The sequence below is a fragment of the Phoca vitulina genome, unplaced genomic scaffold (assembly GCF_004348235.1).
Source record: "Phoca vitulina isolate PV1807 unplaced genomic scaffold, GSC_HSeal_1.0 scaffold28, whole genome shotgun sequence".
Lineage (NCBI taxonomy): Eukaryota > Metazoa > Chordata > Mammalia > Carnivora > Phocidae > Phoca > Phoca vitulina.
The window spans coordinates 490,178-504,052 of record NW_022589731.1 but is presented as its reverse complement, the minus strand read 5'-3'; the positions used below and the strand labels follow the sequence as shown (position 1 = coordinate 504,052).

The following is a 13,875-nucleotide window of genomic DNA, read 5'->3' as shown; positions in this document are numbered from 1 at the left end:
GACATTAACAAGCAGATTCCAATATATATGGAAATGCAAAGGGCCCAGAAAAGCCAATGCAATCTTGAGGGGGGTGGGTAGCTGAAGGGCATATACTATCAGATATCAAGAACTGGTATAAAAATATATTAAGAAAGTATGATATTGATACAAGAATAACAATGGAACAGAACTGAGTCCTAGAAACAGGCCCACACACATATATAGACAGGTGGTATGAATTCCTGAATTCATATATGGCAAAAGTGACCCTGCAATGAAACAGAGAAAGAATAATCTTTTCAATGACACTGGATCGACTGGATTTAAAAAACAAAAACTGAATTCTGTCCTCTACCTCACACCAAACATTAATTAATTCCAGATGGACTATAGATCTAAATGTAAAAGGTAAAACAATAAAGCTTGTCAGGGTCTTAAAGAGATATCTGTAGATTTGTGTTCATAGCATTATTCACAATTGCCAAAAGGTGGAAGGATCCCAAGTGTCTGGCAAGAGGTTAATGGACAAACAAAATGTGATGTTTAAATATGACAGAGTATTATTCAGCCTCAAAAAGGAAGGAAATTCTGACATGTTACAACATGAATGAACCTTGAGAACATTGTGCTAAGAAAAATAAGCCATTCACAAAAAGACAAATACTATATGATTCCACTTATGAGGTATCTAGAGTAGCCAAATTCATAGAAACAAAGTAGAATGGTGGTTGTCAGAGGCTTGGGGGGGGGGGGCGGGGAGGGAAATGGAGAGTTGTTTAACAGGTATAGAGTTTGAGTTTTTCAAGATAAAAAATGTGTACTCAGTTTAGTTAGGGCCAAGCAAACTAGATGTCTACACAAGATAGGGTGGTAGAATCAGCAGTGATCTACTGCAGGAGGTCAGAGCCCTAACAGGATAAAAAGGATGTCCATACAGGAATATGGCAGCCTTGGCAGTCCTGCACAGGGTGCTGGAGTCCAAATGGACTGAGAAGAGCAACCTAGTGCAAGGTATCAGATCCTGAAGTGAGAAAGATGTTCAAACAGGGAGCAGGGGCAGCAGCCTTGATATGGGATTTTGGAGCCTGGGTAAGGTAAGGATGGCATCCATGTGGTAGATGTCAGGAACAGCAGCAATAGGAGAGACTGGTCACATACAGGGAAATTGATTAATAAAATATGCTGAAGATAATGAGAACCAAGTTACTGTCAGAAAACGGAGTTATAATTACGGAAAGGAGGGGTGCCTGGGAGGCTCAGTCGTTAAGCGTCTGCCTTCGGCTCAGGTCATGATCCCAGGGTCCTGGGATCGAGCCCCGCATCGGACTTCCTGCTCCGCGGGAAGCCTGCTTCTCCCTCTCCCACTCCCCCTGCTTGTGTTCCCTCTCTCGCTATCTCTCTGTCAAATAAATAAATAAAATCTTTAAAAAATAATAATAATAATTACGGAAAGGAAATTATTGAATGAACCCTGTGGTGTTAGACTAGAACTGGAGATATCAGTATGAACTCATGGTTTTAAATAAATATGTAGATAAAATTAAAATAGTGATAGGGGTGCCTGGGTGGCTCAGTCGTTAAGCGTCTGCCTTCGGCGCAGGTCATGATCCCAGGGTCCTGGGATCGAGCCCCGCATCGGGCTCCCTGCTCTGCGGGAAGCCTGCTTCTCCCTCTCCCACTCCCTCTGCTTGCGTTCCCTCTCTTGCTGTGTCTCTGTCAAATAAATAAATAAAATCTTTAAAAAAATAAAATAAAATAAAATAAAATAAAATAGTGATATAAATGCATGTGTGCATGTTTACACATACATATATTCCCTACCTCTGTCCAGTAACAGGACCTGGAAGCAGTGAAACCCCAACAGCAATTAGCACACCTAACACCCAGATCTTGACTTCTAAATATTCTCTACTTAAAAAAACCAAGGCTCCTTGGAGAAATCAGCAGTTCCAGGGCTGGGGGCAGAGGGAGTGGGAATACAAAATGAGCCTTTTTTTAATACAAGAATATCTTTTTATATCAGAAAATAAGAAAATGCTCAAAGAATGCCATCAAAAAGACTAAGAAAGCAGCCTGAAAGCACTGACCAAATAGGGAACAATTTAGGCATCAAAATAAATGACAGTATTGGATTATAACCCATCAAATAAAACAGGAATTCATAAGCCCATTCTATTATAATAGATTGAAAATCTGATGAAGAATAGGGTAATTACCTGGTTTCAAAGTACCTTTCCATAAAATATTTATTACAAAGATAAAAACATATTTTAAAAGAAGAACTGGCAGATGCCACCTTAATCAATTAAACAAAATTATAAATAAAAATCACGTGTCACCTGATAGGAAGCAAGGAGTAAAACTACAGCATCACTTCTGTGGTATTTCTGCCAAAAATACATAACCTGTATCCAATCATGAGGAAAAATAAGATAAACCCAAATTAAGACCATTCTACAAAATGGCTTATAATGTTCAAAAGTGCCATAGTCATGAGAGTCAAAGAAAAACTAATGAACTGTTCTACATTGAAGGAGACTAAAGAGACATGACAACTAAATTCGATGCATGATTCTGGGTTGGATCCTTTTGCTATAAAGAACATTACTGGAACAACTGGCAAAGTTTGAAAGGGGTCTGGGGTTGGATATGTAATTGTACTGTATGTTAATTTCTGAACTTTGATGGTTGTATTATTGTTATATAGAATGTCCTCTATTTGTAGAAAATACACACTGAAACATTTAATGACGTGAGAACTTACACTCAAAAGATTCAGGAAAAAATAACATTTGTGTCTTACTTACTTACTCTTCTCTAATTCCGAGATTAGTTCAAAATAAAATGTTAAGAGAAAGAGAAAGGACTGCACTGGTGGTTACCAAAAACTAAAAATAAAGATACTGATATTATGGGGGGGGGGGGAGGTGTGGGGGTGTGTGTATGTGTTTATCAATATACACACTCCAATTAGGTGTAACTATTTTCTCTCAAGAAAGACTATTAGTTTTCCATGGCTGCTGTAACAAATTACCACATAGTGGCTTAAAACAACATCAATTTATTATTTTATAGTTCTGTAGTTCAGAAGTCTGAAATGGTTCTCATCACTGAGCCAAAAATCAAGGTTGTTGGTGGGACTGTGTTCTGTTCTGGAGGCTCTAGCTTGTCCTTTCAAGCTTCTAGAGGCTGCTCACACTCCTCAGCTCATGTCTCTCTTCTCCCATCTTCAGAGGCGGCAACAATGGATTGAGTTCCCACATGGCATCACTCTGACCTGTTCTTCTACCTTCCTCTTACATGTTTAGGGTCTCTTGGATTAACACTGGGCCCAACACAAATAATCCAGGATACTTCCCTATTTTAAAGTCAGCTGATTTGCAACCTTAATTCTGTTACCTTAATTCCCCATGTAATTTAACATATTCACAGGTACTTGGGATTGGTGGGGCAGGGGTTGCTTACTCTGCCTACCCCAAAGAGTTTCCTTTATTCTGAGATTATATCCTTGCTACTTTTGTGGCATTAGAAAGCTTTTTCTTTCTTTTATAAATGATGGTGCTAATTGCAATCATTCTTTTTAAACTACTGGTATGTAGAGAAAAAAAAAACCTTGCTAATCCTGTGAATACTATGTAAGTAGTACAAAACCTTGTGACATTTTTTACTGATCCCTCAAATGAAAAGTCTGAAACAAAACATTCTTTCCTACAAAGACACCATATCCTTGATGAAAGATTTGTATTTTTCAGAATATAAGGAACAAATCAATTAAAAAGGGCAGACAATCCAATTTTTTAAAAAATGAGCAAGGCTTCCAAGGCTTAAACTGACACTTCACAATAGAGTATATTTAAAGAGCTAATACAGGTCATGATCTCAGGGTTTTAAGATGGAGCCCTGCATCCAGGGGCGGAGCCTGCTTAGGGTTCTCTCTCCCTCCACCCCACCCCCTCTCGCTCTCGCTCTCAAATAATTAAATAAATAGCCAATAAACCTAAAAAGGTGCTTGATTACAATGGTCACTAAGGAAACGCAAATTAAAGCAGTGAGACAGTGAGATGGTACTGTCTTCATCTACTAGTCTGGACTGAACTGAAAAAGACAGACAATATCAAGTGAGTGTTACAAGAACATGCAGCAACTGGAACTCTCATATGCTGCTGTAGGAAGTGTAAAATGGAAAACAGTTTCATGGTACCTATTAAAGCTGAACATTCTCATACTCTATGACCTAGCAATCCTACTCCTAGATATATACGCAACAGATATGTACATATGTTCAAGAAGAGAAATGTACAAGATTATTCATAACAGCACAATTCACAGTAGCCAAAAACTGGAAATAACCCAAATGTCCATCAACAATAGAATGGCTAAAAATATGAAGTACATTCACACATTGGAATACTACACAGCAATGAGAATGAGAATGAACATACTACACCCAACACAACAACCTGAATGTATCATCTTACAAATGATGTGGAACAAAAGAAGCCAGACACTGAAGCACATATACTGGAATGGTTCCATATATTCCATATATTCACAGGCTAAATACAAATAAAAGTAAAACCAACCTATAGATATTAGATAATGCTTACACAGAAGTGATCACTAGGTAAAATTTTAATGAGCTATATACCTAAGATTTGTACACCTTTTGTATAATTACTTCTCTAAAAAGCTTACATAGACAGATACATCCACAAAGTACACTAAAATATTATTTTTCAACACAAACTGGATTCAGTCCAAACTCCCCGGTCCTCAGTCTTTCTTTTCTTTCTTGTTTGCTATGCACCTTATGTTCAAGTCATATCTATCTACTCAACCTGTGCCTGCCTATCTCTTGATTTTCTGGCCTTTACCCAAACTACTCCCTCTTCCTGGAACTGCCCACGTCAAAAACAAGTCTATTAAAACCTATCTATTCTACAAAATCCAATATGAAGTTTTCTTCTTCCACAAAGTGTCCAAAGATCTCTTCAGTTAAAACTGACGTCCCTTCTGATAACTCCTATAGCACTTTTGCCTCTATTTTGGCACTTACCGGTTTGCCTTAAGAAATACTATAAATTCCATGGGGTACCTGGGTGGCTCAGTAGTTAAGCATCTGCTCGGGTCATGATCCTGCGGTCCTGGCGTCCTGGGATGGAGCCCCACATCAGGCTCCCTGCTCAGCGGGAAGCCTGCTTCTCCCTCTCCCACTCCCCCTGCTTGTGTTCCCCCTCTGGCTGTGTCTCTCTCTGTCAAATAAATAAATAAAATCTTTAAAAATATATAAAAAAAAACCTATAAATTCCTATCTTCTCAATAGATTGTGAAGTTCTAGAGGAGACAGTTTTATTTAATTTTGTATCTTCATCCCCTCCTGCCCCCATAACCACCTCCCTCTACATATAACATGATGTTTTGCAACTTAGTTTATGTTCACATTTTTATCAAATCACATTGCATGCCAACTCATGGCCTCATTTTCAGTTGTCAACCCACTGATTTTGCCAAGTACTATTTAAAAGGAAAATGCAGTGCTCCAGCACAATCTAGGAACATACAGTCCTAAATTTCCAATGAAAATCTTGGATACATATAGGAGTTTAATGACATAATCAATTAACACATTATACATGGCAATTTATGATTTAAAATGAACTGAGAAGGGGAAAAAAAGAGAACCTTTTCAAGTAGGTAAGACTAACAATTGCCCATTTCTCAGTTAAGAAAATGATCTTGGTCTACACTGCAGTCCATTATCAAATGCAGGTCTTCATTTGGGGTCCTTATTTTATAAATATATGCACTCAGTATACTAAATTTAAATTTTTCGGACTAAAAACAATACAGATTCACTGTTGAAAATCTAGAAAACATTAAAGAATCCAAAGAAAAGAAAAATCACCAAAAATCATGCTTTTGTGTGTGTTTACTAGCACGTTTTCAGATGCCGTTAAATATTTTGAAATATTATCCATAATCCAGCAATTCACAAATTATCACATTAATAGATTAGCATTAATGTATTAGTTCCTGAGTACAAGGATTTGTGCATCTGTGTTCCAAAAGTATTATCCATGTGCTATATAATTCCTGGATGTCTGTTTCCATGACTTTTCAGTGAAAGCCTGAACGTCCCCCAGACATCTGAAAATATCAGTACCATATCTTTGCAGCCTCAAATTTAGGCGCAGAGAAGGGATTTAAGAGCTCTAAACCTGCTACCAAGGGAGTTGTTAGAGCATTATGTATGACGTTGATTCAAATTCTGTACAAATGCCATTGGAATGACATCAACTTTATCCTTTGCAAGGATAGAAGAATAGCTTGTAATACTCATGAACTTTTCAGGGCATCACTGTGGATTAATGTCAAGAATCTAATTGTTTCTTTATGCGTTTTTAAAATTTTACATAACATGATGCAAAGATACCTGCTATATTAAGTAGTGGTTCTAAAAGTATCCAGCCCAAGGGTGTTGTTCAGTAACCAAAGTGAGAAAGTGCTAGTCAGGATAGCACAACAATGAGCAGAATGAAAGCACAACAGCTGTCATAGTAAGCATTTCATCATTCTTCTATAAATCAAGTACACTAGATTATATTATAGACAATTGTTACTATAGTACATTATACAAGTTACTCCCTCCCCAACGCCTTCTACGGGCAGAGTATACTTTCCTGCCCTTTTGACTCTGGGCTTGCCCATTGACTTGCTTTGGTTAACGGAATACTGGCAGGTGTGACAGGACCAATGACTGAAAGGTACTTGAATAATTGGACTTGCTCTCTTGTGCCTTTGCTGTAGCTACAAGAGCTTCATGTGATAAGTCACCATTTCTTTAGTCTGAGTCCCAGAATATCATATGTACCAGTCCTTAGTGAGCAGCCAAGTCCAGAGTCACCCAACTAAGCCCAGTCTATATCATCCAATACTCAGCAAATCCACATATTCATGAGAATAAATGTCTATCATTGTATGCCACGATATTTTGTGGGTTCTATTACTCAGCAATAGCTGACTGATACAATGATACTGTGACAACTATAAAGTCTTACTCCATTTCCTCAATAAGTCAAATGATTAGAAAATCTACATATAAGTCTGGACAATAACACTTCCACTCCAGCCATCATGTGACTAGCAAAGAAATATGCCATCACATTCCACTGTTTCTCTGCTCTTCAAGGATTAAATATAATATAAGTCAGGGTACTGGGTCAGACTGCATGGGTTTGATGTCAGACTCCTTGCTAACAGAGTGACTTTGTACAAGTTACTTATTCTCTCTGGACTCAGTCTCCTTATCTGAAAATGGGAGTAACAATAGTACTGAATCTATTATTGGAAGGATTAAATGAAGTAATATATGTAAAGGATTTAGGGGCACCAGCCTGTCTCAGTCACAAGAGCATGCAACTCTTGATCTCGGGGGTCATGAGTTCAAGGCCCACATTGAGTGTAGGGATTAAAAAAAAAAAAAACTTAAAAAAAAGAATTTAGAATAGCACATAGTAAATACTAAATAAATGGCAGCTGTTAGCTATTCATGGCTAACTATATTTTAAAAAAACAAAAATTTAAAAAACACAACTCTCCCAATTCTACTATGGTCATCCCTTTATTGACAGTCAGGACAGGTAAGAGCACAAGCTTGGCAATAAGAAGGGAGGTATATCCTGAAGGAAGAGCCAAATCTCAGGAAGGAGCAAGACCTTAGAAGGAAATCCCAACTCAGAAGGTTCATCTTAGGCAGGAAGGAACCCTCTCTGGGCTCTGTGGCTTTTGCTCCCTTGCTTCCCACTCCCACCCTGGTCACACAGGAAGGCAATCCAAGAACTATGGTGGGAGTGTCCCAGAGTGTCCCAGACTTCAGAGTCTGAAGTCAACATTACCCTCAGTATTTATTCCACTCATTATCTCTGAGCCTCCTGTAAAATGTTCTAGCTCTGTCTCAGTCAGGCTTTAGGAAAGTAAAAGGGAATTATCAAGAGATTCCCAAAGTACAAGGTGAATCTTGTGGAATACTAGTCAAAACGGTAAGAGCCAGTGAAACTTTCCCGTATTTTTTCCCCTCCTCCATTTCCAATTTACAGATGCTGGATTGACTACTGAGGAAAGAAGCAGTTTTCTTTATAGTGACCAACTTGTTAAACATTGGTAAATATTTTCTACATCATCCTCAATGAATTATTATACACACTTAGAAAGCACTTTCCATGCTATATTAAAATATTGCTAGAACATAGATAGGATTTGGGGCACCTGGGTGGCTCAGTCAGTTAAGTGTCTGCCTTCAGCTCAGGTCATGATCCGGGGTCCTGGGATCGAGCCCCCGCATCAGGCTCCCTGCTCAGACTCCTTGCTCAGCGGGGAGCCTGCTTCTCCCTCTCCCTCTGCCCCTCCCCCCATTCATGCTCTCATGCGTGTGTGCGCGCGTACATTCTCTCTCAAATAAAATCTTTAAAAAAAAGTAGAAGGGATTTTAAAATACTTCAATAGCACAAAGATTTTTTTCTTTCTTCATTCTCTTTTTTATTGTAATGGCATTTACCATAAAATAATTTTTTCTACACATGCTCAAGATCTTACATATGTCCCATCTCCCTTTAGCAAGGGAAAAAAGTTCTCATCTGCTTCCTTTCTTTCAGGATTTAAACACTATACAAATAATATAGAATAATAAGTGGTCTCTTTTGAAAGTTCATTTTCTAATTTAGCAATAAAAAATTTCTGACAATCATTCAAAGTAGAATTTTCTCTACATCTAATAATTCACTTCCAATAATATGTACATCTATTACAAACATAAGTTTTAAAAATTAGCACAAAGAATTATCACTAATTTGTAATTTCACACCTTAATACCTATATAAGAATATCCAGAAAAGAAACTGAAGGCTAACTTAAATTGAGAACAGGTAAAAGATATGTAGAAACTCTGACAACTTAAACTAAGAACTAGTTTCAAATGTTCACCCAACCAGCTGGTAATCAATCTCACTGACTCAAAGAAAAGCCCATCTCAGTGAAAAATCTGAGTATTTATTTTAAAATGCAATTTCTTGCTTTTAGATACATACACCTCTCAAGCAAATAAGAAAAGTTACTGAATCATATTAATTCACCCAGTATTATCTCTGCAGTGACATTATTAAGGCAAGTCATGCAGGAGATCATGTTAGTTCCTTAAGAAGTTAACCTCAAAAAAGAGATGCTTCCAAAGTAAACCTAGTGTTGTTGTTCACAAATTTGGCTAATCCCATTTGTATTTTTAGCATGAACATCCAACTACAATAGCATCCCTGGCAGCCAGTCTCAAAAGGGCATGGCCTCCAGCAATTTCTCTCTGTTTATGAATGTCATTCTTCTTGTCTACAGGTAGAGATTATTTCCCCTCCCTCTGACTCTGGGCGAGCCTTGACTGTCTTTGACCAAGAGTGACATTCTCAGACTTCCAATCCAAGGACGTAAGAGAACTGGCTGAACGCCTTCTATTCCTGTCTCTTAGAATGCTCCTTCTTAGAATCCAGGCACCCAGCTTAAGTAAATCCAAAGGCCATGTGGAGAACGAAGCAGGGCGGGCACATAAAAGAGGAACGAAGCCCTTTGGGACTAACTGAACTCTCAGCCAGTGGTCAGCTATGTGAGTGTGGCCATTTTGAACACTCCAACTATGCCAGCACCCCAGCCAACACCATCAATCAACCACAAATTTCAGAGAAATAACAAATTGTTTAAGCTACTAAATTGTGGGGTGGTCTGTTACACTGCAAGTTACCTTTTATACTGTTTCCCTTATCTATCAATTCTATAAAAAAGTATTTTATATGCCCTAAAATATTTCATCCAAGTTTCAAATGTTTCCCCAGATCTAATATTCTGGGACTGGTTTATCCTGGTCATTTTTAAAAATAAACTTCAAATTCATCCCTCAACTCATCTTCCTATCCCCCATATAGATTTTTTTAATATCTGCTTATAAAATGCTGCCTACATTCCCTCAATCATTTTCATTTCTCTTCTCAGATCCTCTTCCAGTTCCCATTTATCTTTTCTGAATTTTAATTTTGTTCACCAAGGAAGTATTAGTTAAGAAGGTGCTTGAGGACCTGCTAAAACTAAATGAAATATTAGCATACAGGTTACTTAATGTGAACTACTGCTTTAATATCATTTGTCTCTGGAAGTTAAACATTCCCCTTAAACTATTTTTCATAAGTATCCAAGGGTAAATTTAAAATCTAGACTATGTATGAACTATGGTCAACTACGAATTAGCAGTCTTGTTAATAAGATTTTATTTTAAAATTCGTAATCAAAGCACTACATTAATGTTGTAATAAGCAAAATTCATGAAAGACAATATCTATTTCATATTAGCATTTGAAATACATTTTACATTTTCTTAAACCATGGAAATCAGGGCATCTGTACAAAAACTGCCATTCACAATTTGCAACTGAGGAAAGAAGTAAGGCCAAAACAAAGCCAAATACTAAACAAAAATCTCAATTTGATTAAAAGGATCATTCCTCCATGTTGTACTGTGCACTAATTACTTGATGCAAGCACAAATAAAGTATCTTCCTATCTCACAACTGACTGAGTAAAGACATATGTTATAGTAGGGTAAATGGGACCAAAGGCAAGTTGTAACTTACTCAGATTCATAATAAGACTGTGACTGAGCTAAAAAATACAAAATCTCTAACTCTCCATTCTCTGCTTTAGTTACTAAGAAGTCCTTCTTGGTGACCCTCTTCCAGTTGGCCTTTTTCTCAAGCAGTAGCCAAAATAGCAGGCAAGGTCAAAAATGAAAGTTACTAAAATTAAAGAAAAAATTGGCTTCTCCCTATGGAAAGTGACTCAACATTTAATAACGTGTGGTGCCCTAAAAGCTGCAAACTACTACATGGCCATCTCCAGGTCCACTTTAACTCAATCAGGAGACCACTATCGAAACATTAACTCACTGGTACAAAGTGGAGATCAAGTAGTTGAGAATGTTCCTAGGCTGAGGTCTAATGAGGAGTAAAGAAGATGATCTCATAATGTCTCTTTATGATCTATAAATCACATTATTCCATAAATTTGACATAAGTGTCAAGATTAGGACTCAGTCAATCTCTAAGTAGGAAAACAAAAACAAGCAGCTGCCAATTTTCTGACTTAAATCTAGAACCTGGCATACAGGTTATTTAGCATAGAGATGAGTCAATGTAAAATAATGTAAAATATCAAGCAACTTCCTCTTACTTCTAAAGTTCAAAAAAATTTAGTATTTTAGAATTTCAACATTGGCAGAAACTCAAGAACCTTCTTCAGGCCTAATGGGATTTTGTTAATGATATATTCAAACTTCAGTTAGGTGTTTTTGAAAGCACTAGTACAAAATAAAGTTTTAGTAAATTTGACCAGTCTCTGAAGATGTATTCTTATAAATGGGGCAGTTTAAAGCCAAATTTCAATTAGGATAGTGTCCATGTTTATTTAATTTGTTTTGGTATTTCAGGCAAAAACAAAGTAACAACCATCAAAGAAATGAGATTTGGAGTGACAGGTTACAATTACTTCCGAAAAAGCAACACTCCACTGCAAATATCAATATCCCTAAAAGCCGCCTGTTAAAATAGCAGTCTATGCATTCCATCATTCTTTAGCTGTAACCACAAAGTCTGGTTTTACACCTAGGATATACAAGAAGCATCAGATTAAAAGCATCAAATACCAGCCTATACAAATTTGCCAAACAAGCATAGCAAAAGAAAAGCAGATACAAAGTTAAAGAACTAGGCTCCAAAGGATTTAAAAACACCCAACAAATTCCAATCCAAGTTCATACTGTGCTTCAACTTAAAGCTGATAAGTAACCACCAATTCTGACATCTCCTATTCCCCACTAGTTAGATCTCCCCTTTATCTCCTGAATTTCTCCACTGATCTCATCACTTCTTAGGAGTCTTGCTATTGTAATCTCCATGGCCTTTCCTTTCTCAGAAAGTGATATAGCACCAGGCTCCATATTTTACTTTCTTTACAATTTAGCACTATGTTTTGTTTTACCCTATTAGATATTAATTTTTTCCCCAATCTCCTGTACCCATGTTTCCCTGATGGATCAACCTCTTGCTTTTTATCACTTCGTGCTCGCTACAATATTTAGCCTCTCCTTTCAAAGTAGAGTATGTATCGCTTTTTCTGACATTTGTAAGTCTGGCTCACCATCAACACCCCCTTCCTTCCCTAGAGACTATCACCATAATCCTAGGTCTCCATCCCTAGCCCTTCTCCTCCTAAGTAAGGCCTCTTCCTTTGCAGAGTTTGTCAACATTAGTTTGGCCAAACTGGGGATTGTACCCTGAAGGCAAAGGCTATCTCCCCTCCTCCCCACCCCACCCCCACATTCTACAGAACTACAAGTCTCCCACCTGCCCTGGCTTTCTCTCCTCCACCCTTAGATCCATCTGCATCCCGCCTTGCCCGTTCCCCCTCTGCCCCCCACCTTATATCTCTCCTTCCACTATCCCGCGCTCCCCTTCCCCACTCCTGAACGCACCTCCTCTGCTGGGCCTTACCCGTAACCCTGACACCGAGAAGGCCCTGCCAGCAACCTCACGGCGTCTCTCCTCTGGGCTTCCTCCGCTCTTCAGTAACTGTCCCCACGCCCCTTTCCCTCCAGGGCCCCGCGCGCCGCCCAGAGCCCCCTCCCCGATTAAGCTCCCGCTGTCACTTGGCCTCTCATCCACAAGATGGCGGAGCTGTTGCCCCCACCCCCGGGTCCTCTCCGCAACCCCCTCCCTCCTCCCTAGAGCTCCCGTCCAGTCCCTTCAGCTGCCCCCGCCGCCGGCCTCGGCCCAGGATCCCGCTGCCCCCTCCTCCGGCGGGCAGGCGGCCCAGGCCCGAGCCTCAGCGACGTCGCCAACGCCACCGCCTCCACCGCTCCCCGGCCTGCGCCTTCTCCTCACCATAAACTTGAGCGCTTTTTCCTGCAGCACCGCCTCCGCTGGGTCCATAATCACCGGGGGCCACTGGGTCTGCACTCCGCCGGGGCCGCCCCCTTGGTGCCAGGCCGCAGCCAACGCAGCGCCCGGATCCGCCTCCTCTTCCTTCCCCCCGCCCTCTCTTACCCCTCAGGCACCGGCAGGGGGCCAGGGAGGACCCGCTGTTCCGTGCACATGCGTGAGCCCACTGGCTCACGGGATTTGTAGTGCTGGGATTCCCGCGGCAAAAACTGAGGCCTCGACGCGAACCGCAACTCCCGCGGTTCACTGCGGCACGGTCGCTGCGGCCGAAAGTCAAATCTAGACGACTCGCCATCAAGTAGAGAAAATCGGCTGATGGGAATCGTAGTTTACAGCCTCTATGGATGGGAAACGGGAGGGGGGGGCACGGGTGTCTCCGTGGTTACCGAGCGACGCTAGTGGCTGCTTGCCTGGTATTTGATATCAAGATGGCGAGCATTGCCTCACCTGTAGCCCAAATACTGGAAAAAACTGTGAGAGGACTCAGAGGTCCTGGCAGCACCTCACAGACCAATGCAGAATTTCAAGGTCCTTCTAACCTATCACCCCACACTGCTCCTGAAGACCTTATTCTATCCCCACAAAAAGTCAGGGCCAGAGAGAACTCACCTCAGGATATTCTTGGGTATTTTGTGCCCAGAAGGTATGGCCTGGTAATGCTAACCCTCGGATTGAAGCCTTGCATTAAGGGTCAAAAAGTGCTTCCAAAGGCCTTCAATAGTGGGATATACCGGCCATCCACCATGTAAAGCTTGTTAAGTATTTAGTTTGGCCTTGAAAGGGACAGTACGATTTTATTTTGGAGATTGGATCTACCCTACTCTCTCAATACCAGGGTTGGGCTAAAAGTGACAGGCTAGTACAGAAT

The 13,875-nt window shown here is 39.9% G+C and overlaps 1 protein-coding gene across 6 annotated transcripts in view; it reads right to left on the bottom strand.

Moving 5' to 3' along the window:
- Window positions 1-13,164, bottom strand: part of BTRC (beta-transducin repeat containing E3 ubiquitin protein ligase) — a 169,716-nt gene extending 156,552 nt beyond the window's left edge. For 4 of the 6 annotated variants that reach the window (XM_032423411.1, XM_032423413.1, XM_032423414.1 and 1 more), the window contains exon 1: window positions 12,951-13,164. In XM_032423411.1, the coding sequence (XP_032279302.1) occupies window positions 12,951-12,998 (48 nt within the window). In that variant the 5' untranslated portion in view covers window positions 12,999-13,164. Of the gene's footprint in view, window positions 1-12,541; window positions 12,711-12,950 lie in introns of those variants that run through there. The other 2 variants (XM_032423412.1, XM_032423418.1) reach the window with 2 other exon arrangements.
- Window positions 13,165-13,875: the final 711 nt, after the last annotated feature.